This window comes from Nanorana parkeri, unplaced genomic scaffold (genome assembly GCF_000935625.1).
Source record: "Nanorana parkeri isolate BGI_ZX_2015 unplaced genomic scaffold, ASM93562v1 scaffold433, whole genome shotgun sequence".
Classification (NCBI taxonomy): domain Eukaryota; kingdom Metazoa; phylum Chordata; class Amphibia; order Anura; family Dicroglossidae; genus Nanorana; species Nanorana parkeri.
This window is the reverse complement of record NW_017306701.1, coordinates 560,666-588,241: the sequence shown is the minus strand read 5'-3', so window position 1 is coordinate 588,241 and position 27,576 is coordinate 560,666. Positions and strand designations below refer to the sequence as shown.

Here is a 27,576-nt window from a genome sequence, read left to right as displayed (position 1 = left end):
TTTCTTCCCATAAGAATGTACGTGCATTTACCATATTTTATACATGTTATTTACTTGTATAACCCTCCCTTATGTAGGCATCCAAAAGCCATGAGACTTCTGCTGGGCTCTGCCATGTTGAATGTGATGACAGCTGCCCCAGAAGATGCAGAGCTGAAACTGTAATTAGACACTGCCAGAAGAGAAGTGGCATGGCATGCAAGGAGGTTGGGGCTGTGCTAGGAAAAAGGAATCTTCTGTAGTCACATTTTCTAGCAAGGTCAAAGGCCCATTGCAAGTGAAAAAGATAACACTGCACGCAAGCATTTAAAATACTTTTTTTTCTGTGCTTTTACCTGCAATTTTTTAAATATATGACAGGGTCTCTTTGGGTTTTTGTTTTGTTTTGCTGGAGTTCTCATGACACATGTGTATGGCTAGCTGGGGAAAGGAAAAAACTTGCTGATGATAGTGAAATCTGCTCTTGCGCCAAGTGACTGCCTACCACACGCTATCACTATGACTAATACTTCCTATTCTGCTGGTTTGGTCTTTACCCAGTGAAGGAACTACATCCATATTACAAGATGAAAAATAGTGCAACATAATAATGATCACCAAAGGATATATAACATTCTCCAGTATCTCCTCTTCCCTACTGCTGCAAGATGTCTTGTGTCATGTCCCATATACTTTACAACTGTTCAATACAAAGCTGGGATCGGCTGCATCACTCGCACACAGTGCATACCATGAGGCCAGGTTTATCATGCTAACTGTGTAAATGTAGTTCATTGTTTTTCTGTATTAGCCAACGTGAACTATGGATTATTTCAGCCACATTAACCTGGATTGATTTTATTGTCTGTGCATAAACAGATATAAACATTCCCTATCTAGAAACATGCACAGAATACAGCAGTGGCTCAACAGCTAAGACATTTGACAAGAAAACATTTCAAGAAATTTTGAAGATAAGTATTATGTCCATGTTTGTGTTACATTAAAAAAATAGTTGTTCCAGTAATCACATAAAATGTCCATAGAAAGAAGGATGTTAAATCCAAGTAAAAACTATAAAATGTTTTATATATTAAATGATGAAGGTCTAAATACAAAGTGCACTTTAATCTTCTTTCTGTCTGCTGTGAAACCTTTCCAGCAGGGCACGAAAGATATTTCCGGGGATTTTTTGGTGCTTGTCGATCAGAGACTGAATGGCATATTTTGTCTGAAAGAAAGACAAAGATTTACTAGTACTACTACACATGAACTGCATATTTAATATAGGGTATGCAAATAAAAACACAATCTCTGTAGACACTCATTAGAAAGCCGAATCCCGTCAGTGCAACAAACAGCGTAACTTGTGGCAGAGTCATGTAACTGTCTGTAAGGTGTATATGAATCTGTTGCAGAATGGTCTCAGACAGAATAAGCTGTGACACAATACTTACATATGCAACACAATTTACTTCAACGTGGAAGTATTTCATGGTGTTATTCACTTCTACTTTTCGTATCACTGAAATGGTGGTATTTGTTAACAAATTTGTTGCAGCTATAGCGCCAGAATGTAATAGTGTCACAGATAAGAACTAACTGAATTTGTTGCACGCATTTGAAATAGCAAGAAAACTATTGCATGGCTTTCATGAATATGGCACAGGACTTTCTAACATGACCATAATGCCAGAAAAGTGTTGCATATGCTTTACTGAATTGCCTCAAAAAGGCCTGAATCAAGCCACAGAACATCATAAAGCGAAATGTACTAAAAATGATTCAAGGTTTACTGGAATTTAGTAAAGCTGCTGTGTGATAAAAGCTACAGGAGTCCATCAAAGTTAAGAGAACTATGAGGTGAGTGCTTTTCACTCACCTCATAGTTCTAGCCGACCTGTGACAATGAGACTGTCACAGGTCGGCTCAGTAGATCGGGAGGTGAGCGAACACATACCGGCGTTCGCTCACCTCTCGATCTTGTCACGGCTCTCTGCCGTGACAGGGGAGGGGCTGGATTCCCCCCTCCCTGCTCCGATCCGCCAGCGCTGACTGGCGGATCGGACGGGTGAGGGGGCAGGTACAGCTGGCTCTGCCTCTACATAGGCAGAGCCAGCTGTCACTCACGCAGCTGGGCGGATCCCGGAATAATTGTTGGGATCCGCTTCAGCTGTGGCGTCTCATTATACCGCGAGCTGTAGCTCGTGGTATACTGTGGCGTTTCTGTATACTGAGCTTAGGGTGACGGGAGGACGCTAGTTTGTGTCCTACCATTACCCTAAGGAGAACTATGGGGAAAAGCCTTAACCCCATAGTTCTCCTTTAAAGAAATCTATTTAGAATATCGGTCACTGATCATTTGATTTATAATCTGTAAAGTCTGACATATTCTCCATAGTGCTTTACAGAATACTCTGAACTATCCCCAGTATATTTACAGGGACTGGTGTGATATGCTCCAGCTCTTTAACCACATCCCGATCTATACTACACAAGCCAGTAACAAAAAACGTAAGACTTTATTGGTACCAGTTTGGAATGTGTACAAAATATTTGCTAGAAAATTATTACACCACATCCAAAAATGATTAAAACCCCATAGTATACCTTGCAGCCTCTACCCAATTATCTTAATCTACCCAGCCTTCTGATTCTTCCATGGGATTCTGAAAAGTCATTTGTATATTAGTATTTATGAATATATATTCAATTAAATTATTCTAGATAATTACTCAAAAGACAACGGGATATTAATATGACTGGGTATAGGCTGGGAAATATAATAATATGTGGTTTTAATAGTTTTTGTATGTGGTGTTTACCATGAATACTAATCTTTTGTAATAAAAAGGATAATAATTTTGAAGAAACTGGAAGAAACTATAAGTTATCTCCTGTGCACAGACAGCATGTCACATGAGGTTTTTTTTTTGTAGTGTACATTTGCACTGTACATGAAACCAGATAAACATAAAATGTAAAATAAAAAGGCAGCAGATTTCTGGAAGGAAACTAAATAGCTTTAGATGATGCAGCTTTGCAGAGGCATAATCTCTTGTGGAATGTCTTGTATAACAAGCTCAAAAGAAATACTTCATACCTTCTCAGCCAGTTCACTGGCTGTTAAACTGGGATCATACTGGATGGGATCACCAAGATAAGTGCGAAATTTCACAGGAAAACCACCATAAATAGGAACTATTGGAAATTTAAATTTCTCATACATCCATCGAAAAATCCCTGGAAGAGAAGAAAAAAAAACCATGTATAATCTTTTAATAAATAGGAAAATATAATATTGCATAGAAGGTATCCATGTATAATGACTCCACTTGTCAAGCTAGGGTGCTAGTTATAAAAATAAGTTCACTGTACTTTACCCCATTTTGCTGCTAAATGTTTCTTCATTTATAAATTAAATATTGAAGGTTGCAATGCTAAAATAAGTAAAGAAAGGATGAAATGTGTACGACCAGTGAAAAACCAGAAGAAAAAAAAAATACATATTTGCAGCTATCCTACACTGCAAATAATGGATTAAGCTTGGCTTGGGGTGACGTAAATGAATGGTAATATTTTCAGCAAAGCAAACATCAAAAAGACATAAGATTGTTGAAGGTTCTTTACAAATAGTTCCACCCCAGTAGAACTATGGAAAATAATGAGTGGATGAATAGCTTGCAGCTTTAGGGCTAGTGTACATTGGCTTGTGTGATCAGTTAATGTCAGATTATGATCAGTTCATGCTTTGCATTTATTCCTCCACAGAAGTCAATGTGAGGGCATGGTAAACACATCTCCAATGCATCTCAAAAGTCCTGAACTGAATTATTAGTCCGTGTCATTGCCTAAGAGCTTCAATGCCAGGAAAATGATAAAATACATAATATTGTAGTGTAGCCAAGTGGTCTGTACCTTTGCCTTGAGGCTCTGGGTTTTGAATTCCCATCCCATCTGGGACAACCTCTGCATATTGTTTCTGTGTAGGTTTCCCCCAGCAATCCAAACACATACTGGTGGGTCTACAGGCTCCCTCTCCCCTCAAACTCCCCCAGTCTGAGTGGGATAGGGACATTAGTTGTCCTCATTAGGTGCTCACATGACTGTTGTGAATGCTAGTACTCTAATATTTTGGCACCTTAAAATATTGAAGAGAAGTACATATATACCAGTGGATGAAGAGGATATTTACAATGTGCTTGGGAAAAAAAGACAATAAATAAAGTTCTGCATGCTAGAATATCCACTACTGATGCTACCAGCAATAAAGCAGCAACTCTCCTAGAATTAGATGTACATAAACTACAGGCAAATGAGCTACATAAACTGTCCCATAATATTATGCCAAAATATGATATCTTACATAGGCGTCCGAGAGACCGGAATCCCTCCCGGACATTTTGTGTAAACATTGGAATGATGGGCTGAAAGAAGAGAAAACAAGACTGTGATTATGTATTAGAGGAGTCAGTTTCAAACACTGTAGGGGATGTAGTGTGGTGTTGTAAAAATCTCCTTAAATGCATCATAGTCAGGACTAAAAATAAAAATTTAATATTTTGTGTCAGATAAATATAACAGTTTGCATATTAATGTTTTCTGTTCCTATGCAGGGCACATCCCCAGATTCACTTTAATGCAGACCTCCTTTTGATGTCGCTTCCTGCCATTGATCTTCTAGGAGCGAAAGGAAATCCTTATGTAATTAGTCATGTATTACAGTGTGCTTGGGACCACCTATGTGATAGCACTGGTTGGCCCAGTACTGTCACATCACTGAATCACAGGTTCCTCCATACTTGCAAAGTAAAGGATACCGTATTTTTCCGCCCCCATGTATAGGACGCCCCCGACTTTTCTTACCCAAAATTCAGAAATCAATATTTCCCATGCTCTTTTGCATAACTGATTACATCCAGTTTAAATTTTGCAGAGTAAGACAGCCGCTTACTGGTACCGGTATTTTTTTTTTTTTCTGACATTTTTATGGGCTCCATGTTTCATCTGGGCACTGGCTGCAAGCTCTCCGCAGCATCAGCTGACATCAGGTGCATAAGGCTCATGATTGGATGAAACCTGTTAGCTTGTCTCTGCAATCGGAAGTTTCACTCGTGAGCCTAGTTTGCAGAGGTATCAGCAGTTTCACAACTGCGGTACTCCTCTCGGCCCCCCGTGTATAAGACGCCCCTCCATTTTTAGGTAAATATTTTTAAGAAAAAGTATAGTCTTGTACACCGAAAAATACAGTATGTAATTCCATTTTTGGCCTTGATGGAGCAAATGAGAGAAGAGAACATACTGGTCGGAATGGGATGGGGAAGGGGGGGTGGTTAAGCAAATCTGTTGCTTTCCCCCAATTGGAGGCCATAAAAAAGAAAGCAGAATGAAAACTTTTTTCTTAAATATTTTTTTTTTCTAAACTAAATTTTTTTATATTTCATTTCTTATTTTTTAATACATTTTTTAATTTATTTTTTTACTTTACTGGTCGGGGCTTCTGGGAAATATTAGGGGTCTAAACAGATCCCTGATATTTCCCTTTTAAAATAGAAAAAGAGTTTGAGGACACAGAGTCCTCAATCTCTTTTTCTGCAGCCCCTGTTATAAATGAACAGGAATCCTCTATACTGAGTGTTTCTGTTCATTCATAACTTGTGGAGATAGTATGTTTACTATACCCACAATCATGAATAAACAGAAAGTGATGTAGAGCACTTCCTGTTCATTCATAATTGGTGACACAGTAAACATACTATGTCCCCAATTATTTACAAGCAGTCAGCGATCAGCTGATAGCTGACTGCTTGTACCCACTCTCCATCCTGACTCGCTGTCACCGGAGGCTGAGCGGGCTTGGCCTCCTGTGACAGCTGTCTCCACCAACACACCGCTCTCCATCCTGGTCTGTCACAGGAGGCTGTGCACGGCAGCGCGGGAGGGGAGTTCAGCCTCCTGTGACATCACAGTTCACAGCGATTTCTTTCCCGCCACGCTCGGCTGCCTGAATGTTTCTCTCCTCCCTCCTGGATGCTGGGCTGTGTCAGAGGGAACATAGAGCAGCGCCCAGTGGAGAGGAGAAAAACCAGGTAATGACAACCAGGTAATCGGCCAAAAATGTCACTTTTGGCCGATTTGTTTCGGCGGCTGAAATTTCGGTACATCCGCAATCTAAAAAAAAACCTATAATACCCTTTTATTGAAGTCTTCTAGCCAGTCCAGTGATGTCACAGGGGCTTCCTCTTCTTTCTCAGAGGTGCCCATTCTTCCTTGACTGAGCAATGCTTATGTAAATGACTTGTGAGCACCGTTCAGAGGTCATTTATGTGACTGCCACTCAGTCCTGGAGTACTTTGACCCCAACCTTTGTAATGAAACACCACAAGGGTGTGTGTGAAAGACAGGCTGAGCGTCATTGTGCCCAAAGAGGACCTGCAGTGCTCGAATTAAACTAAAAAAAAATGTTTGCTTTAATATATGTAAAATGTTTTTTTCCCAATGTGGCTTAGCGTCAGTTGAGTAAACTATATGTGGAAATTTATGAAACATGGAGCAGACAGAATCTAAAGCAGTTCCCCTCAGCAAGCAATCAGCTTCTCTCTTCAGTTTGTTCAGTTACGTTTTAAAAATGAAAGATAGAAACGGACTTGTTGCCATGGGCAACTGCTCTAGATTCTGTCTGCTCCAGTATTGATAAGTTCCCCTCAATTAGTTACTTAAACTATGTTAGTAATTTTATCTCCTAATAGTTTTCTGATCAAAATGTTCAGTTCACAAACAAATGTTGCATAAGGTGTTCATTCTATTAACGCTAATCTGAACCAAGCAAAATTCTATAGACCGAAAACCTATGCAATACATTTTATAAATGGACTTTTACATACAAAATATATTGCAAATTAATAAAACATTAAATATGGAGTAAATGTAAAGGATTCATGTGATAAAACCTTAAGGGGACCCAAAAGCTACAGTCAATTTTAAACTCACCACTTGAGCATCAATTGCCACCTGTGCAAATCCTATCCGATTCCCCCATATGATGGTGTAGGTTTCATCACTAAGCAAGGCCTCCCGTACCCCTCCTGGGGAAATAGCTAGTAGGTGGCCATTCCTGAGAGCTTTCACACATTCTTCCTTTGGTCCATGAATGACACTAAATACTTCAAGGAGTGGTTTAAAGCCTGAATTAAAATAAAGCATAGATAGAACTACATAAATACAATGATGGGATCATGCAAATAAAATCAAATTATACGATTTAATAACTACAATTATAATATATAAATGGCATCTGGAATTATATTAAAAAAAATGATTGGAAGCTGAACTCCAGGCAGATTAAAAAAACAAAATGGATGTAGATATGTATTTATTATAAAAACCTTTTGAAACAACTGGTGTGGACTCTTGATAATGATCTGATTTCAGCCCCTTGTAATTGCTTATACAGCAGCACTTAGATTGGAAGCGGGAAGGGCAGCATTTGGGGCTAATCAGGTGCCCTGCATGCACATATGGGAACAAGAACCTTGCTGATAGGAAGAGAGAGCAGGAAGACGGCCTCATCAGTCTTTTGCTGCTCCTTCACTATCCATTTACAGTGTGGGAGCACAGAGGTCACCAGGGGTATTGCCTAAATGCAACAGGCTGGCCGTGCTGTTTTGTAGGGCTGTGTAAATCTTAGGATCGAATGGACACAAATGCAAATCCTTTGGCAGGTAAAGCAGATTCCATGTATGCATTTCAAAAGCAAATGTAGCGGTATGCCTGCAAATGCCACCTTGCTGCAAAAATATGTTAAACTATTGATGTATTGTGCCCCAGCTGGAACATGTTCCGATGCAAATACTTTGTAAAATATTCCCTATATAAAAACAACCAAATAAACCAATGCACTGACTGGAGAAAATTCACCTCATTGTTTTCAAAACAGATTAAATAACACATTCAAAACATGATTCCCATCTAAATACAGTGGTACATTAAGCAGCATCACTACTCAACATTATATGGCTGGCCTAATATGCATTGCTTTCCCCAGAAATTATTTTCAATTTGGAGAATGAAGGAGTAGTTAGGTGATCGCACAAAGACTGAGAAGGGATTGAGGTATACATACATATACACAGAGGCCATAATAGTATCAGAGCTCCCCTCAGAGCCACATTTAGCTACCTTCAGAGGCACGCTGTTACCAAAAAACAATCAAGACCAGCTATCTCCAGTGACAGGTTGGAAGAAAGTTAAAGTGACACTAAGCTCAGGAGTTAAATCTTAAAAATGTATTTGAGTACCTTAACTATTAACAAAACAAAAACTAAATATGAGATTGTAGTCCATCACGGGAGCGAGCTTGGAGTGGTGACTACTTTACAACACACACAGGGACCATGGGGAACAAAAGTAGCCACCCTCCAGAAGGAAGGACAGTGTCAGCTCCAATTCAGAGATGATTTGAGGATCTACAGCTGAGTGATACACAAATAAGATACATTTTTATTATTAGTTAAGGTACCTGAATGCATTTTTAAGATTTAACTCCTGAGTTTAGTGCCACATATTTGGTTGCTCTAATGGCTTCCTGTGGTCTCTAGTGATCAGGCTCATCTTTTGAAAGATGAAAGAAGAGGGAGGAAGTGTATGAAAAAAATATTTCTCCTTAATACAGAAGACACTGAAGAACTTTTAGATGTTATGCGAGTTGCTGTGGATGCTGTTGATCCTCCAAAAAAACCTTATACAATTAGGAGTGAGATATTGAAGAACTGAGACAATATCAAGGATACGGTATTCCCAGTTCCTAAGAGACACCACAAGATAATTAAGCATAAAAGGGACGCTAAATTTGTCAAGAGTTCTCCTTTTAATTAAACCACTTTTCTTTATTTATACCTACATTTGCATAGCAGAGGGCACTTTCCTTAACATGACGATTCCTGGACCATTTGAGCTCAGGCACTTGTGATTGTATTATGGAATGGAGGTAATCGGGTTGGACCTAGTATCCACTATCAGGAAATGGTGAGACGCTAGAGACTAAGGGCAGCTTTGAGCAGTCACTTTCTGAAATAGGTGTGTACTGACCACTTACGTGGTTTGCTACCAGCTGCTGTTAGCTTTTATATTAGCCACAACGGGTGATTTAGTTCTTTACCTGCAATAAATCTTTCTATAAAGAGCTACTACAGCCAGTTATTTAGGATCTCATGTTCAGATGCAGCATGTGATTATTTACCTGGTATTTTGAAAAGAAAGTGATCCCCGACTGAGTGACATGTTCTGCCTTTCTGAAGAATGACCTTTGCTACAAAGTAATAGTAGTCTACAGGAAGAGCACCATGATAGTACACAATTAATGCTGGTCCGCTCTCAGGGATCTTTTCCAAGCCATAAATTTCATAACCTGTGCAGAACGGGAATACAACAAAGATTTTAGAGTATTAACAAAATATGTAGTTTTATAAATGCATTATAAATATACTGTACATGCATACCATACATTTGTGTAATTAAACCACCCAGAAACAATAAAAAAGCTAAGGGTTTGTTTCCACATTTATCATGGACGGTACCTAATAAATTGAACTTGAAAGCCCTTGTCACAACAACAGCTCCAGTGGCGTAACAACCAGGGGGGGCAGCCAGTGCGCTTGCCCCGGGCGTAAAGCTGATGGGGGGCGCCGGACGAAAATGGCACTTTTGCCTAAATGCAGAAAGTGCCATTCTCCTGCCGTTTTGTCAGCGCAGCCGTGATTTTTTTCCTCCCCGCTGAGCGCTGCTCTGTGTCCCAGCGGGAAGGAGAGAAAGTGACCAATGAACAGGAACACTCATAAAGGATTCCTGTTCATTGATAACAGGGGATACAGAAAAAGAGATTGAGGACTCTCAATCTCTTTTTCTATTTTAAAAAGGGAAATATCAGGGGTCTGTTTAAAAGTAAAAAATAAAAATAATTAATAAAAATTTTGAAAGTTTATAAAAAAATAAATAAAAATTAAATATTTAAAACATTTGAAAAAATAAAAACATGTGTGTGTGGGGTGCGGGATACAGTTCCAGTAGATGTTTATATAATGGCGGGGGGGAACAAAAAACTCTGGTTACGCCACTGAACAGCTCTACAAATAAAGTTTACACTCTCTGCTCAGGGAGCATTAACATTACTAATTGGAGGACTGTAGTTATCATTAAGTGGGGGGCCTGTAGGACTGCTCTAGATAGACTATTGCTCTCACATAAGATTCAGCTAACACAGTTTAACCAACTCACATTCCGGAAAGCAGAGCATTGATGTTCCCTACTTTTTTAACTTTAAATGCAGCACGTTTTACCCGAGTAGAAACTATTCTGCAACATATAGTGCAAGTGTAAAAAGTCTACATGTCGGGAGGCATTACTAACTTTTCTTTAGAAATCAACAGGACAGCACGCTTGAGAGATGATCATTCCACCAGTACACAGGTGACAATAGGTTGTTATATAAGTTAGAGCCATCATTTGAAATTTTCTTTTAAAGTATCTACTGTATAATAAAAAGACAAAAGTGTGAATTCTAGACCATGTGCCTGCTTTAAAAATATGCTGTAATTATGTTCTATAATAGAACATAAGCACCATTATATCAGGTCTAGATTTCCTGCATATCTGTATGCCTGTCACTTTTTTTTTATCCAAATACATTTTGCAGCTGAAGAGATGTATAGCTCTCCGTCCCTTATGTTTACCAGGAAATAACCTAAAGTTGGTAATGTTACTCACCTATAGATATCATTTCTACATATCTAAACAACCATCTTTCTTGATCTCTCTAGCGTTTCAGGGGCTGCCAAAAAATTATATCTTGTGATCAGTAAAACTTTGCAGAAACTTTATATAAAAGTAATGAATAAAACTTAAGGATAACCTTGCCTTTAAAGACAAAGGTATGGTTCAATGACAAAAACTGATTTTACCCACTAGTTTACGCTGCTGCTAGTAGGAAAACAGCCTTTAAAATTTACTTTCTGGGTCAAAATGTCCATAGTATGTGCAAAATATGACTCAATAAGAGCCTGCAGAGCCACATTCAAGTCCCAATTGTCAACTAGTAATACTTATAATGCTCTAAAGAACAGTATACAATTATCTCTGGATTGCTTAAGCTCAGAAAACCACTGTTGTGCCAAGTCTAAAGCTTCAATGAGCTAGGATTAAGACTCTTGCTTAGTCCTGTAGGGTACTGAAATCAGACTGATAGTCAAGGTTACTGTAAAGATATCAAGAAAGAAATATGGTTAGTGATTCTGGTTGAAGCTACCAAGTCAACGTTCTCCTTAAGTCGGGTATACATGCTTCGAATTTCAGCCAGCTCTTGATGAACCAGCCAAAATACGTTGTGTGGGTGCTGCTGTCCGCACCTTTCCACTTGGCCTCCCTTGATCAGCTGATCAAAGGAGCATGCTGGAAAATTCTCGGCTGAACAGAGCTAGTAGCCAATCTGCTGCTAGCTCCGGTCAGGTATTCTTACAGCGGCCATTGGCAGCTGTCACACCCATAAACGCTTTCAAGCATTGATGGAGAATTCTGTTCTATTTTTTTTTTCATTCAGCCTGCTGGTTAAACAAAATATATAGGACCATGCATACCCAGCTTTACTCTAATTTGCTCTAGGGTGGAATATGACTAATCTAATTCAAATGTCCTAAATCCATGTTGTAGTTGCTTTTAGGATTCATAACTTAAACTGACAGCCGTGCCACCCTCAAAAAAAAGTTAAAAGCACCCTTTCTCTACAAAGATGACTCTTCTCTATTTACATAACCTCAAAATGTTCACTCTTTACAACATTTCTCCATGTTGATAATCAAGCCAAGGTACAAAATGTCTGAAGTGTGACTTGCACACATTAAGAAAGTCAAAAAGAAACACAAAATTAATTTCAGTTTGTGAACAAATTTGAGCTACAGTTCTTAGAAATGTCCCTCCCTGTTGGCCAAGAGTGATTTACTTTGCTTTGCATCCCAAGACTGACATTTTTTTTAATTCCAATAACATAATTGCACAAAAAGCCACATTAACTTTTCGGACCCCTGGACTAGGCTTATTTTCTTCTGTCATTTTCCACTTCAGCTTCTCAGCTTTACATCAGGGGCTGAATGGGCTCTGTGGTCTAAACATTTTTAGGCCAGCTCTACAAGCTTCGGGCAACATCGATGAGCTTGCTCTTGATATCAGTTTGAGAGACTTTTGAGATCATTCATAATTCACTGGCAGGTACAATTCACCTGTAGTTGACCTTCTCCTGCTCTCTATGGGGAGAGCAGCAGTTCTAATGTGAACAAAAACCTGTTGACACAGGCCCTTAGGGACAGTTTACTGTAAAATCACTATCCAGAAGTACATGGAAAACCAGGCCCTAAAAAGAGTTTTCCTCACCAATTTGAATGGGATGAAATGCAGCAGTTCCATGTCTTCAACTACACTATTCACTCTCTCCAGACTTGCCTTTTCTTTTTAGGTGATGTTCAAGTTAAACAATTGTTTAAGCTAGCTTGCAGTAGAAGCAACATCAGGTTTAAAGGCAAACATTGTAGACTCCTAGGAACAACACATAAGGTGTTCCTTGCAGTGTCATGAGCCAGCATGAAGCCGGTGTGCTTTCAATAGAACACCAGCTTCCTAGGCAATCAGGAAGCCAGGCGGTGGGTCATGGCACGCCGCCCTGCTTCCTGATTAGCCGGGCCTATGTCACCTTGGGATGCCGGTATCGCGATAATCGCGAGTACCAGAAAAAAGTTATCGATACTCGTAGTCAATGCCGAAAAACCTGTATCGGAGGGAGCATTCCTAATTATATATATATATATATACATACACACACACATACATACTGTATATACACACACATCTGTCTACCAACATGCAGGATGATCTCCAATACACACCTTGTATACCTTGTTAAATTGTCTAAAATGGTCCATGCAGAGATTTTCCTGTTATATTTCAAGGAATAAGCCACAATATCGGTTTTCTCTTACAACAGCACTGTGTGTGAAACCTGATTTTGTGGTTCAAATCTCAACAAAATAAAATGATTGTGCTGATACACAGAGGAGCCTGAAGGGCTCCAGGGGGTAACAGAAATAGCACTTCTAACACTTTTTACCATGCCATATTGTAGCATGCCCATCCCATAGGGTCGCCAATGTTTTCCGGGCACCATCCCATATACTGTTGGAATAAGCTTCTTTCAGTTCATTTTTGCGCTTGTATACGTGGAGGAAGAGGATGGATAGGTAGAGAAAAATGACAATGAGGAAGGGCAGTATGAATACTAGTATCAGTGGTGTGAAGACCCACATGAGGTAGTCTAAGTAGTTCAGGCAATCTTCCAAATTCTCAAGTCCTAACCAATCCAGAAACATCTGCATGAGGCAGGTCAGGTAGGTAAGAGATGGGCCTGCAATACATGAATCATTTTCGGCTGTCATCTTCAGTGTACAGCCCCAAGCACGGGATCCCTTATAGGTTTGTACCTTCCATCCTATGATAAATAGCAAAGTGTAAAGATTATAATACAACCAAAAACACAGAGTAATAGATTAAAAATTTGAATTTACTTTCTTTGCAGTAGCAGAGTATTGTACTGTGTTAGCCATCAATTAACGCAGAAAGTTTGGCATTTAGGTCATACTATTTATTGACTGACTTAGGTTATTAAAGATGCAAGCTTGCCAATAAAGAGCATCTTTTTTTTACAGATATACAAATGACAGCTGCCAGTTATTCAGATGACTACCAGCTGTCAGCCGACTAGCTTTCTCAATTCAGAATGATTAATTCTGAATTGAGAAAGCTAGTCCGACGACCAACGAAACGTCTTCAAGAAAAATACAGCAATGAAACGTCTTCAAGAAAAATACAGCAATGTCAATTGCCTTGATTTATTTTTTACAGACATACCTGGACGATGGAGAACCTTCGCAGACATGTCATTGCATAGTACAGCTTCTCTTGGCCACAGAAGATAGAATGAGTCTCATGGAGGAATTTGTGAATGAGGCCCTAAAAACCTTTTATAGTTTTAAGAATATATGAATACGAGTTGAGCTGCATTTGGTCATTACATAAACAAGCTTTGCCTCTTACTTAGCAGTACTGATAGGTCACTTTGCTTCCCTGCTGCTCTGACCTCTGTAAGGACAACTGGATGTAAAGAGACCCTGTCATCAGCCTAAAAATGTGCAGATAAAAGCACAGAAAAATGAAGTATTTGAAACGCTTGCTTGCAGTGTTTTTATTTCAATACATCATTTTATTATTCAACTGCAATGTGCCTTTGAATTTGCTAGAAAATGTGACCACACCAAGAAGAGTAAATGCCCAACCACCACCACAGGTCTCCCAGCTGCTACGTGATAGCCCTCTCTTCTTCTAGTAATGCCTACTTCTGGGAATAGGTTGCTGCAAAGTCACTTCATATCTCCTCTCCCAATTTCTAGCAGTCTCCATGCAGTCTGTGCTGTACTGAGAGAATTAACAAGAAAGTCCCATGTTGCCACCAGTTCCTGTCTGATCTCTTCATCCTGCCCTTCTGATGTCTGCCTTGCTTTTATTGACCCCCTGTCCATAGACCTGGTCGGCTCTTCGTCTCTGATTTTTTGCTTTAGTTCCAGGTAATTCTGGTTCACTGGTGATCTCTACTCTGAAATTCTCCCGATATGTTGATGTGAGTGGTGATGATTGAACTCGTATTGGTTAAATCGATTTGGGAGATCGACTACTTTGGAGATTGGGAAGGAGCGCTGGATGAGCTGGACAAACAAATGCTATCACGCTTTATTTGACCATCTAGATTCTCGAGATAGAAGGTTAATAATTTCTGGTGAGTGCAGAGCAGTGTTAAGGCTGGGTTCACACCTAGGCGTATTGAATATGCACGTTTGTCGCGCGTTTTTCGGTAAAAAACGCGCGACAAACGCCCATTTCCGAGGGCTACTTGGCTGTATCCCAATGGAAACGCAAGACCAAAACGCCCCAAAGAAGTACATGTACTTCTTTGGGCGTAGGCCGTTTTGTATCGCGTTCGGACGGGCGGAAATACGGCAAGGTGTGAACCAGACCCATTGAATACAATGGGATTTAGATGTTTGAGCGTTTTGTAGAGCATTCGTCGAGCGTTGAACGCGCTACAAAACGTTCAGGTGTGAACCAGGCCTAATTCACAGGGTGTGACGCCTGCTGCTTCTTTTCTAGGATTATTAGAATACTTTGCAGTACTTTGGATTGGATTGTGTTCATCTTGGGTAGAGGTATTTAACGATAACTATCTGGGACACATTGATTAATGTGTGGAGCACATGGGCACTGAATCACTACGAACTTTTGGATTGGACTTTTTTTAATATAGATTTATAGTTAACCATTTAAGTATTTAGATCATTGTTCACATATTTGTGATGAATTTGTTGATGGTACAACATACACATTGAATACCACATTACACAGTCATACTTATATGAATTTCTATGTGATGATTATACATTTTGCACAGTTTTACCGATATGATTTAGCACTGTGCAATTTTTTGCTACAAAAATAGTAAATGCCCAACCACCGACACAGCTCTCCCATCTGCTAGGTGACAGCCCTCTCTTCTTCTGTGCTTAATTATTGTCTGTGCTGGCCCAGCATCTCCACCTCTCCATTTACCAGCCTACTAATCTTTTATTCAAATGCTTGAGAAGGAGAATAATATAGAGTGGCTCTCGAGTGACAGTTTTAGTTAAGAACTTCAAATGATCATAACAGCAGTAAAGTAGTGTCAAAAACATCTGTCAGTATGAAAATCTGTTTATCTGTGTATGGCATAATTGGTCATAAAATACAGGACATAAAAAATCTTGCCTCCAAACTAGGCCCCATAAAAGGGGTCATGGTCATTACCATTTATAACGGACAATGTGGTCACAGTATGAATTAAAACGAACTAAATCGGTCTGTGGCCCCCAAGGCTCTTGACACAATTTGGAAGTATACACAGCATATTTGCACATTATGGCACACCTGCCTCCCAAGGTGCCCTCCTCCAGTCATGCGATGTATGTGCTGCCCCCTCATCATTCAGTGGCTGCCACTGACACCTTTGCTCAATCTTCTTCAGCCATCTGCTGGCCAGGGATGATCTAATGATGTAACTCCTCATCACTTTGTCCAGGCACCCAAGGTATGCCGAGATCAGCTTCTATCTTTAATTTTCAACGCTTCACTGAACACACTGAATAGAGAAACTGATTGGTTACTATGGGCAACTGCTTAGATTTTGATACATTTCCCCCAATGTCTCTTCTACTGTAAGAAAAAAAACCTACCTGCCAGCAATTTTGCTGAAACAGACTGTTTTTATTTTACACAGCATTCAAAATTTGCATTTGCCAGCATAACCCATTTCACCCTCTTTTTAGGTGGAATTCTCAACTCCTTTGCACATTTTTCTGCTGCTTCTTACCTCCTCTAGAAAAAGCCAGTTGTTTACAGAGATCAATAGCTCAATCTGAAATTTACACATAAGTGAAAGAGCCAGAGGAGTGACTCATCCCTTACCGGATGGTTTTGTTTGAGATTTCAATAAGAGACAGTGTGTCTCTTATTGAAATCTCTTTTCAATAAGAGGCACACATAAGAGGCACATCTCTTTTCAATTACTTGTGTGTGTTGTCTCTTTGGCTATCCCATAGGGTTTTCGGGAATCCTCCTCATGCATGAAATATTTAATTGTAAAACAACAATTGTGAACATATTGCATACTAAAAAACCGATAAACACCAGTAGCAAAAATAAAATCGTCCCAAAACCATTATTATTACATAGTATTTATATAGCGCCAAAAGTTCGCGCAGCACTTTACAATATAAGGAAGACATTACAGTTACAGTACAAATCAAGACAAGATGGTAAGGAGGGCTTACAATCTAAAAGAGGAGGGGGAAATGATACATGAGGAGGTAGCTGTGAGGGGATGAATTATTTGAGAATGTTAGCGTTTCCTTTTAAGTAAATGGACTTAGTTTACACATTATTTGGCTGGTAATGCAGATTTTCATTAGCAGTTACAGTCCAATATGATAGATAGATAGATAGATAGATAGATAGATAGATAGATAGATAGATAGATAGATAGATAGATAGATAGATAATTTCACAATCTGGTGATTTGTAGCTGGAAATAAATATTTAAAGCAATACTTACCAAAGTGCACTTGAGGGGCTCATGTGCACCCAGTCTGAAACGCCATACACAGCTAAGGCATTTTCATGAACCCTGACACAGCACTAAAGCTTCGGGTGAACGCCGCTGGTAGAAGTGACATCACAAACCAGGAAATGGTATATCTAGTCAAAACAAAAAACACTTAGTGTTAAATCTCCAGACTTGTGAGACAAAATGGGACCAAATCATTTATTAGACAATGTAGCTGCATATAGCTATGGTTGCTATGACTTACTACTCCTCGACCTACAAAGTTTGTTTTGTAAAATAAGTGAAATGTCAAAACTTCACTTAATATGAATAATGCAGTTTTGGGTGAGGAGCAGAGGGGTAATTCCACTTACCTCTGTAATTATGCTGCTCAATGCACTCACCAATCTCCTTCCAATGCAAAGGAAAGGCTTAAACCACAATGACTGGACACTGCATTGGAAGCCAGGTAGAGATTGCTGAAGGAACCTATCCGGCCTTGTACATACCCCTACTGCCTCCATTTTTCTCCATTTTGTTGCACAAAGTTTCCCATTGAAGTATGTGGGACCAAAATGCGCTGTAATCTGCCAAAAAGTAGCTAAAAGTAGCCAAAAAGTAACTTTTTCCAGTGACCAGCGGTTTTCTGCTTGCGAAAAAATGCTCAGGTGTGAACGGGGGCCATAGAAATGAATCAGATTCCTTGTCGTGAGCATTTTGTCACACTTACCTTTGAGCAACAAAACACCTAGGTGTGAACGGGGACTAAGCTAATTTTGCACTGTTCTTGATAAAGCAACCGAAACTCGCTCAGTGGGTGGCCCGGTTGGCAGCCTTCCACCCGAAATCTTTTGGTCATAAATACAAAAAACCCATACGGGAAATTCTTGGCCAAACAGTGACTGCAGCCAGTTAACCTGAAGTCACTGTATGTCCCGCACTGCAGCACAGATGCGTTACATAAAAATGAATCAAAAGTCACTTTGACATTCAATAGAGTTTTTAAAAAAAGGTAACAACATTAACAAGGTACGCGCCCCCCCCCCTTACACACAATAATGTCTTTTTCTAGCACTCGGGCTGGTGTGAATGAGCCCTGAAAGAAATGAAATCCAATAAATGGAAGGGGCCGGCCAGGAACTGTCAGGCTGTGAAGAAAAGTGCTGGACGGTGTTGGACGTCCTCCAGCCAGGAAATGAGACAGGTTCTACCAGACTTGCTGCAACTTCTGAATCACGAGGAGAGGTGCTGGTACAAAGGTCAAAGACTGAAGGGAGTTCTGTTTTCCTGTACCCATATAAAAGTTTATGCACAGTATAACTCCAAATTACACCTGGAAGGACGATGATAGATGACAGTGTGGGAATCGGCTACCCCCAAAATAATGACAAGTACAACACTCCAGTTTCACCATCAGCAGGACACAGCGTATCACTTTCCACACACAGATCACATGACATGTAAACACACACCAGCAGATTCGTTTTATGGTACATCCCAGTCTATAACCTGTTCTGGTTTCTATGAGCCTGAACTAATCATTTGTCAGGGACTTTCTCTGCTTCCCCACAGACAATACAAACACTCCTGTATTCATTTCTGATGTATGGTGCAGCTCACACTACCTTGTTTAATGTATAGGGGAAGACACTGGGGACATCCGATACCTGCAAATAAAGACACAAGTCAGTAAGATCATCACATGACAAGATCGCTTCATTGTAAATAAGTGAGTACTGACACCTCACCCCTCACCTACCCTGCTTCCACCAACACTGCCAGTGTCCAAGGTTGTGACAGCGGAGCCTCCTGGAGCTGTAATGGACGGAACTACATTACCCGGCATGCTCTGCTTCGCCTTCCTGGGTACAGTCGCGTGACTGCATGCAGGTCCTGTCTCTCTACAGCCGCATGCCGCGTATGCTATCACAGTAGAAACATGGCCCCCAACTCCTCCCGTCGTGTGTGACGTCATTGCAAGCAAAGCATGATGGGGAATGTAGTTTAGCAACCGGAACTTGGAAGTTCTCGTAAACGTCGTGTTGGTGTATGTAGCGCGGAGCGGCACGATGTGGTAGTGACCTAAGCGGCTCAGAGCTGTATGGAGCGGCCATGTGTGCCCAGTGTTTACACGTCATTGCGTTGGTCAGAGCATCCTGAGCGCAGGGCATGCCGGGAGTGGTAGTTGTGTGAGCACGCCTATCCGATGGAACCCTGAAGAGATGTGGCGTGAGGGTGAGATTGCACCCTGCAAGTATTGTAGAGAGGTGGCTGGATGAGGGCAGCGTAGGTGGGACATCCGTATCTGGGTGTGCTGCTGTGGTCAGCCATGTTAGTGTCACGTGACATAACATTGTATACAAGGCTGTGTACACGTCCCCGTACACTGTAATGGTGTCTTCATGTTAGTGACTCAGATTGTGGGTGCCCTGTTTGGTGTCAGACTCATGGGGACATCACATGGCTATCAGGGTTTCACACGCCCATGTTACAAATTACAGCTTTCCAGCTCTATAATTCAGAGGGTCTCTGCTATTACTATGTACCACCTATCATGTCATGTCAATGTTTATGCTGATAATGATTATACAGGATGTTTATAGCACCATCAGTTCCCACAGCGCTGTACAAAATAAAGGGAGACAGTATGGTTACAATAAAATTCTAGGCAAAAGGGTTGGGAGGACCCTGCTCATGAGAGCTTACAATCTAAAGGGAGGTGCATGTGACACAAAAGGTTATGAGTGGTTGGGGATGAGTTGATGAATAGTTCAATTTTTAGGTAGAGGTGGGATAGGCTTTCTGAAGAGAGGCATTTCTAGGGATCACCAAAAGGTGGACAGAGTAGGCGACAGCTGGGCGGTTTGGAAGTTCCAGAGGATGGAGGAGGCTCTTGACATGTCCTGGAGATAAGCATGGGAGAGGAGACAAAGGAGTTTGAGAACAGGCGGTCTTGGGAGGACATAATTAAAAAATAGTGAGTCTAGGGAGGAGGTGATAAGGAAGCTAGAAAGTAGGAGGTCTAGGGAGGAGGTGACAAGGGAGCTAGACAGCAGGAGGTCTTGGGAGGTGATGACGAGGGAGCCAGAGAGCAGTAGGTCTTGGGAGAAGGCGACAAGGGAGGTAAGAGAGCAAGAGGTCTTTGGAGGAAGTGATGAGGGAGCTAGAGAGAAGGAGGTCTTGGGAGCAGGAGGTCTTGGGAGGAGGTGACGAGGGAGCTAGAGAGCAGTAGGTCTTGGGAGAAGGTGATGAGGGAGCAGGACATCTTGGGAGAAGGTGACGAGGGAGGTAAAGAGCAGGAAGTCTTAGGAGGAAGGGAAGACAGAGAGCAGAATGTCTTGGGAGGAGGTAACGAGGGAGCTAGAGAACAGGAAGTCTTGGGAGAAGGTGACGAGGGAGCCAGAGAGCAGGAGGTATTGTGAGAAGGTGAGGAAGGAGGTAAAGAGTAGTGATGGGCTTGGGCGTGTTCGCAGCTCCACGTGCCGAGCCCGCCAGGAAACTGACAGCGCCGCAGCGCCAATCACAGGTACTGAGCCATTATCCCGGTCCGCAGCTGCAGAGATGGGGAAATGTCTCCTACCTGTGATTCCCGCTGCGGCGCTTTCAGCTCCCTGGCGGGCTCGGCACGTGGAGCTGCGAACGCGCCCGAGCCCATCACTAGTAAAGAGCAGGAGTTCTTGGGATTAAGTGACAAGGGAGCTAGAGAGCAGGAGGTCTTGGGAGGAGGGAGCTAAAGAGCAGGAGGTCTTGGGAGGAGGGAGCTAGAGAGCAGGAGGTCTTGGGAGGAGGGAGCTAGAGAGCAGGAGGTCTTGGGAGGAGGGAGCTAGAGAGCAGGAGGTCTTGGGAGGAGGGAGCTAGAGAGCAGGAGGTCTTGGGAGGGAGGCAGAGAGTAGGAAGTCTTGGGATTAGGTGACAAGGGAGTTAGAGAGCAGGAGGTCTTGGGAGAAGGTGACGAAGGAGGCAAAGAGCAGGAGGTCTTGGGAGAAGGGAGCTAGAGATCAGGAGGTCTTGGGAGAAGGTGACGAGGGAACAGAGAACAGGAGGTCTTGAGAGAAGGCACCGAGGGAGGTAGAGAGCAGAAGGTCTTGGGAGATGGTAATAAGGGAGCTAGATAGCAGGAGATCTTGGGAAGAGGTAAGGAGGAAGCTAGAGAGTAGGAGGTCTTGTAAGAAGGTGACAAGGGAACCAGAGAACAGGGTGTCTTGGGAGAAGGTGACAAGAAAACTTGAGAGCAGGAGGTCTTAGGAGGAGGTGATGCAGTAACTAGAGACGATGATGCTTCCTGAAGACCCAAAGGATCTTTCCAATGCTCCCATTAATCACAGCACACTTTCCTGTTTAATTGTAAACATTCTCACAGCTACCACTTCATCATCCCAAACAGGACACTATTCTGCAAAATAGCCACCACAGCCTAGGGTGGAGGTAGTAAGTGTCTTCAAGGTCCCTGAGGTCCTCAGAATGTCCCCTAAAGTGAGGATGTGTCTGAGCACTCTAGGAAATGCACTACAGTATAGCATAGGTGCTATCATTTAGGACTTTTTGATTTATAGATGGTGTATTTAAAGCCTTTCTCCAGATTAGAAAAAAAGCTCCCCTTCCAGTGGGGCTACTCCCACACTGCAAGTGTAACTGCTTGACTATGTCTAAGCTGTGTAAAGGACTTTTACCTACCTGATCCACCCTCCAACAGCCTCTTCCCCCCTCCGCTCTGGGGGGTTAAAGGCCCGCTGATTTCATAGACCTACATTATATGAGTGGATGATAAGGGGCAGTTCATAAGCTGGATCAGAGGGGAGTGAGGTGAGGGCCAACTGCTGGGGGAGCATAGATCAGATAGGCAAAATTGTTTTATCCAGGTCCTCTAGACATAAATGAGCAGTTAGTTACCCCTGCACTGCAAGGGTTTGCAAGGTTTTTTGTTTTTTTTTAATATGCTTAGAGATAGGCTTCAAGGAAATATCGTGCTGTCCTTGTGTTGGTCATAAAGAGGACAAATCGTCAGAAATTTCAACCACTTTCAATTATGAAAATGTACAAAAGGATCAAGACGTCTTGCCACCGGCAGGTTAAATATTTGTACGGCAGAAATGTCAGTTGTTTACCTTAATCTGTTTTGGGTTTTTTTGCAATTTGAAGCTGGTTGAAATTGCTAACAAAAAAAAATTGTTTATATATGAAGTATATGGCCAGTTGTAACAGGAATTAGAATCCGGAATGATAGCCTCCAAATTTTCACCGGGTGCCCACCAGTGATTTTTGCATTTGGAATTAGACAATTCCTAATAAAGATTGTGATGTGTGTACAGGAAACTTTGACATTACCAAATTGTCTTTCTTCACCTCTTTAGTCCTTGAAATGTGTAATCAAACTAGTGAATTTTCTGAGCTAGTAAATTGATAGTAGAAAATATTAATTCTGTTCCTTGGCTTTGTTTAATTTTTAGAATTCTGACTTCCACAAACTCAATAATTAAGAAGACCTTCATCTGGAAATTCAAGGACTGTGAGTATAGCAAGTATATATTAACCCCTGTACACTGTCGGGTTTATTTAGTGATGCAGTGCACGGAGCAGAGTGCTGGAGCCAGGAGCATGCCTTGGTGCATGCATATTAGTCTAGCTTGATACAGTGTAAGTATATATAAATTAGCACCAGGTAGGGCCACGTTACCAGTCGCAGCTACTACAGTGCTTTACAGTGAGCTTCTGGATCCTGGTACTCTGCTATGCTGAATCACTTCCCTTCCATTGTTAAACGCAGCAGAATTGCCAAAAAACTGTCTCCTGTTAGGTGCTCTGTTAATTATGATGCAGTTCAATTTGGGGAAGAAATTGCCAGAAAGCATTAAAGATGGCATCAGCTCCAGCCTAGACACTATACACCAATCAGCCATAATATTAGGATCACTGAGAGGTGAATAAGGGCGAAGTGAATAACATTGATTCTCTCATTACAATCCCAGATAGCAAGGATAACTTGCTACAAACTTGTGGCAGGGTGAAATTGTAATTTTGTTAACTTGCTGCACATATTCCTGGCATGTTGTAGACTTGCAGAACACTTGCAGCACAAGTTCTAGTTGACACTTTTTGAATTTGTAGCAAATTTGCTTGGCAAGTCTACAGCAAGAGTCCTGCAGGTCTTGGCAAGAGCTCTGCAAGCTCGCTGGTCTGGAGACTTGCAATGCAGACTTGCTGTAATTGTGCAACAAAATTGTGAAGCTTGGCAAGTCTGCAATAGTTTAGCAAGTCATTTTCAAACTTGCAGCTCAATTGCTTGCTATCTGGGATGGCAGCTGGAAGTAGGTCGGATATATTAGGCAGCAAGTGAACATTTTGTCCCTGAAGTTGATGTCTTGGATGCAAAAAAAAATGGGCAAGTCTAGGAATTTGAGCCACTTTGACAAGGGATAAATTGTGATGGCTTGATTACTGGGTCAGAGCAACTCTGCAGTTCAAAACTGCAGCTCTTGTGAGATAATCCCGGTCTGAAGTGGTCAGAACCACTTCAAGTGGTCCAAGGAAGAAAATCCAATGAACCGGCGACAGGGTCATGGATAGGCAATGCTCATTGATGCACGTGGGGATTAAGGCTGGCCCATGCAGTCCGATCCAATAGAAGAGTTACTGTAGCTCAGATTGCTGATAAAGTTAATCCTGGTTCCAATAGAAAGGTGTCTGAACACACAGTGCATCACAGTTTGTTGCGTATGGTGCTGCGTAGCCGCAGACTGGTATGGGTGCCCTTTGTGTCCCATGTCCATCGCCAAAAGCGCCTACAAAGGGCATGCGAGCATCAGAACTGAACCACGGAGCAACGGAAGAAGGTGGCCTGGTCTGATGAATTGTTTTCTTTCATATCATGTGGATGGTCAGGTGCGTATGTGTCACTTACCTGGGGAAGAGATGCAACCAAGATGCACTATGGAAGGAAGGCAAGCCGGCGGAGGCAGTATGATACTTTGGGCAATGTTCTGCTGCGAAACCTTGGGTCCTGCCATTCATGCGGATGTTACACATACCATGTACCTAAACATTGTTGCTGACCAAGTGCACCCCTTCATGGGAACGGTTTTCCCTGATAGCAGTGGCCTCTTTCAGCAGGATAATGCACCCTGTCAAAGTGTAAAAAATGGTTTAAGAATGTTTTGAGGAACACAGCAACGAGTTTGAGATGTTGACTTGGCCTCCAAATTTTCCAGATCCCAATCCAATCGAGCATGTGCCGATCGCTTGCGGTTGTGCGGCCGCTCCCCCCTAAAAAAAATTAAACGTGCGCGCGCATTACCAAAAACATGCATCGGGTGCGTCTATGTACGAAAACGACAATTGCGCCCATTATGCAGCACATGTTACATATCGCTGCGAACGTCGGAGTGAGAGCAATAATTTTAGGGCCATCAATCACTGATAACACTAAACTGATGAGCGGTAAAAACGTGTAAAGTGTCGCCTATGGCCAATTTTGGTTGTGGTCGTTTTCTGTGATTTTCCGGGCGCGCGCAATTTTAAAGGTTGACATGTTTAGTGTCTATTTACCCGACGTGACCCTGTCTTTTATATTATACCAAAAAATTGGGGTGAAAATAAATGTTTCATAACATTTTATAGGGAAACATGTTTTTTTTCAAAATTTAGGGTACTTTTTTTGTTATATAGTAAATACCACCAAAAGAAAGCTCTATGTGTCCCCCAAAAAATGGTATAAAATTAATTTCAGTACAGCGTTGCATCACGGAATAAACGTCAGTCAAAGTACTGCAGCGCTGAATACTGAAAAATGGCCTGGCCAGGAAGAGGGTGAAACACTCCGGTCTTCAAGTGGTTAAAATTGTGCTTTTTTTTTATTTTATTTTTTAATTAGTTTGTATCCAAACTTAAAATGAATTTCCACTCAAAGCCTTTTTGTTTTTCTATTTAGTTTTGTATTGAGTGGAGCAGGATTAGCAATCCAGGGCTCCCGTTTAGAGACATTTCCATTCGCTCTCATTGTGACAAAGGTTTCGCCATACAGCATATCAGGGAAAATCTCCAAAAGAACGCAATTTCTAGAAATTATTATTATTGGTCAAGTAGGAGGACGGTAGAACTGTAGATGTCTAGTCAGCTTTTTATTGCCGCTTGTGTTGGAGTTGCAGATTTTTTTACAATTCCTGTCTGGTGAAACCATTGTCATCGTCACAGTAAGTTAGGGAAAATCCCTTCAATGGAGCCTGAATAGCAGTAAACCTGACAGGGATTCTAATAATTCCCCATTTCATTCAAAACTAACAAAAAAATATGCATGTGTTGCAGAACTAGTATTGTTTGTTTTCAAAATTCTTGAAAATCGATCTATACATCTTGGGCCACATGGGCAGGTCCTAATTGTGTGCAAAGGCAGCAGATTGAAGTAGTGAGATCTATCCATATTTTCTTATGTGTGTGTGTGTGCAGATATTTAGCATGTACATAAAGTATTTTTTCATTTACATTGTATGTTTTGATTGATTTGCCATATAATAGGATCATGCTGTGTGTAGAATGGAATCATGTGGCAGAGATGTGCCTTTACCTGGACGATCTAAGTGAAGAAAGCAGAATATTGTGTATTTGCTCCAGAGCTTTTGTTAAGTAAGTCCTAATGCACAATTCTTTTATTTCCATTATAGTCCTTTTTAGTATAAGCCAAGGCAGCGGAAAATATAATGCTGTTATTTAACCCCTTCGTGACGGGAGACGTACACTGTACGTCCAGCCACAAAGGGACCAAATGACTTGTCACGTACACTGTACGTGACAAGTTATTTGCTTCTTTAGAGGGCTGTTAAACGCTGAGAATCAGTTTTTAACATTCATTAATAGATGCCCTTACTACAGAGGCATTCATTAATGAAAGGGTTAACCTTTTTCAGACACCCGATACCTTAATATCGGGTGTCTGAGAGTCAAAGCAGAGGAACACACATGCCGGCTTTTTGTTTTTTTTAACGTTTTTTTTCTCTTTTTTTATATTTTATTTGTCCTAAGTGAGGCGTTAGACACACATATGTGATATAAATATGTAGCCCTATCTGTCCTCTAAAAAACAATATATAATATGTGTGGGTGCACTTTGTAAGAAAGTATATTACTGACGTGGAAGAATCACACAGCAAAAATGTCAAAAGTGTGTCAGTCATTTACGAACAGAAACTAAAAACAAGCTCAGTCATGAAGGGGTTAATAAAATCTGTTGGTAACAGAGAACTCAAGTGATTGTTGTCTTTTGCTTGGGGCTCTTCATGTTATGGGGACAAAAATTCTATTGATGCAAGTTACTTTCCACATGCCCCCATTCAGTTGGCCTTTTTCTGTACCCCAGTGGCAAAATGGCCTTGTTTTTGCAGGGCATGGGGGGGTCTCAGCTGCCGTTGTGATGTGCGGGGTCCCTTGTGCGTCCCTGTGCCTTTAAGGGAGGTTGGGCTTCCTCCTGACAAACCTACACCCAAATTTATCTTTTGCCACATGTGTTCCAAGATGGAGACTCTCATAGTTTAGAGTTAGGACCGCACTATATAGAGGTGCCTTGGCGCGGCTGTGCGGCTTTCACATTTTCTGCAGAAGACGTGTATCTAAACCTCTGTTTTTAATCTTAGCAGTGAGACAAGTTTTTTTGCATGCAGGCTGGTGAGTGTGCTGGGAAACTTTTTGCTATTACCGTTTAAAGCCCTTCCATGTGCACCTTGCTCTAAAAGCTGGTAAAAAATTGATGAGATGAGTGCGTTTGCCATTTGTTTTGCTCTTCCTAATGAGGACACAGACGTGAAAAACAACACCTGACAGGTGTTTTAATCCCTAATCCCGCATTTGTCTTCAGTTGCACTTTAACTTGTTTCAGACTGGTGATGTTTACTCCTATGGTTAAACATTCTGAAACGACTTTAGGTTTTCTGTGTTGCTAATGCCATCCATTTGGCTAATAAAATCTCTGACCATCAGCAAGTATTTGGAGACTTTTTTATTGTTTTCTGTAGATTAAGTTCATTTGTACTGTATTAATGGGTCCTCTGTCTTCAGTTTATTACTGCTGGAGGGTCTTTCCACCAGTGATAAAGTGAGTGTCTTTCCTCTTTCCGTTGTACCTTACTTATGGCTGCTGTAGGGGAGTGGGCTGAAGCGCTGTTCATGTGATTGCTAAGGGTATTCTAAGTGCACATACAAAGGGGAAGAGATCCCTGTATATGGGACCGCTACAGGGCTGTAGAAGTGGGACACAACATGCGGCTCTGGAAGCGGGGGGAGCACTGTTCACACTTGGTTATGCAGACCCTGTAGCCTTAGACAGTGAAAGATGAAGGTTCTGAAGACCACTGCTGTGTCATGATTTCAATGCTTCCAATGTCTGTCTTTAA

At 41.3% G+C, this 27,576-nt stretch overlaps 2 protein-coding genes across 3 annotated transcripts in view; one reads left to right on the top strand and one right to left on the bottom strand.

Annotated features, from left to right (window-relative positions):
- Positions 1 to 837: 837 nt before the first annotated feature.
- Positions 838 to 24,121, bottom strand: TMEM68 (transmembrane protein 68). 2 transcript variants are annotated; one of them, XM_018560128.1, is made up of 7 exons: positions 24,117 to 24,121; positions 13,127 to 13,504; positions 9,218 to 9,385; positions 6,970 to 7,163; positions 4,346 to 4,406; positions 3,083 to 3,222; positions 838 to 1,210 (listed from the first exon to the last, which is right to left on the bottom strand). In XM_018560128.1, the coding sequence occupies exons 2-7, from the start codon at positions 13,449 to 13,451 to the stop codon at positions 1,106 to 1,108; spliced, it is 993 nt and encodes a 330-aa protein (XP_018415630.1). In that variant the 5' UTR covers positions 13,452 to 13,504; positions 24,117 to 24,121; the 3' UTR covers positions 838 to 1,105. The 2 variants fall into 2 exon arrangements, with proteins under 2 accessions (XP_018415630.1, XP_018415629.1); XM_018560127.1 differs by lacking the exon at positions 24,117 to 24,121 and adding an exon at positions 17,210 to 17,261.
- The window catches only part of TGS1 (trimethylguanosine synthase 1), a 39,199-nt gene continuing 34,285 nt past the window's right edge, over positions 22,663 to 27,576 (top strand). Inside the window, exons 1-2 of the mRNA XM_018560115.1 lie at positions 22,663 to 22,706; positions 25,709 to 25,816. Coding sequence (XP_018415617.1) covers positions 25,713 to 25,816 — 104 coding nt within the window. The 5' untranslated portion in view covers positions 22,663 to 22,706; positions 25,709 to 25,712. The remainder of the gene's footprint in view (positions 22,707 to 25,708; positions 25,817 to 27,576) is intronic.

Excerpts from the sequence above, each read along its gene's own strand:
- TMEM68 (XM_018560128.1), bottom strand. The coding sequence starts at position 13,451 with ATGACAGCCGAAAATGATTCATGTATTGCAGGCCCATCTCTTACCTAC. Across the intron at positions 4,407-6,969 it reads TGGCAATTGATGCTCAAGTG|CCCATCATTCCAATGTTTAC; the intron begins GTGAGTTTAAAA and ends CTCTTCTTTCAG. Across the intron at positions 1,211-3,082 it reads CCAGTGAACTGGCTGAGAAG|ACAAAATATGCCATTCAGTC; the intron begins GTATGAAGTATT and ends TCTTTCTTTCAG.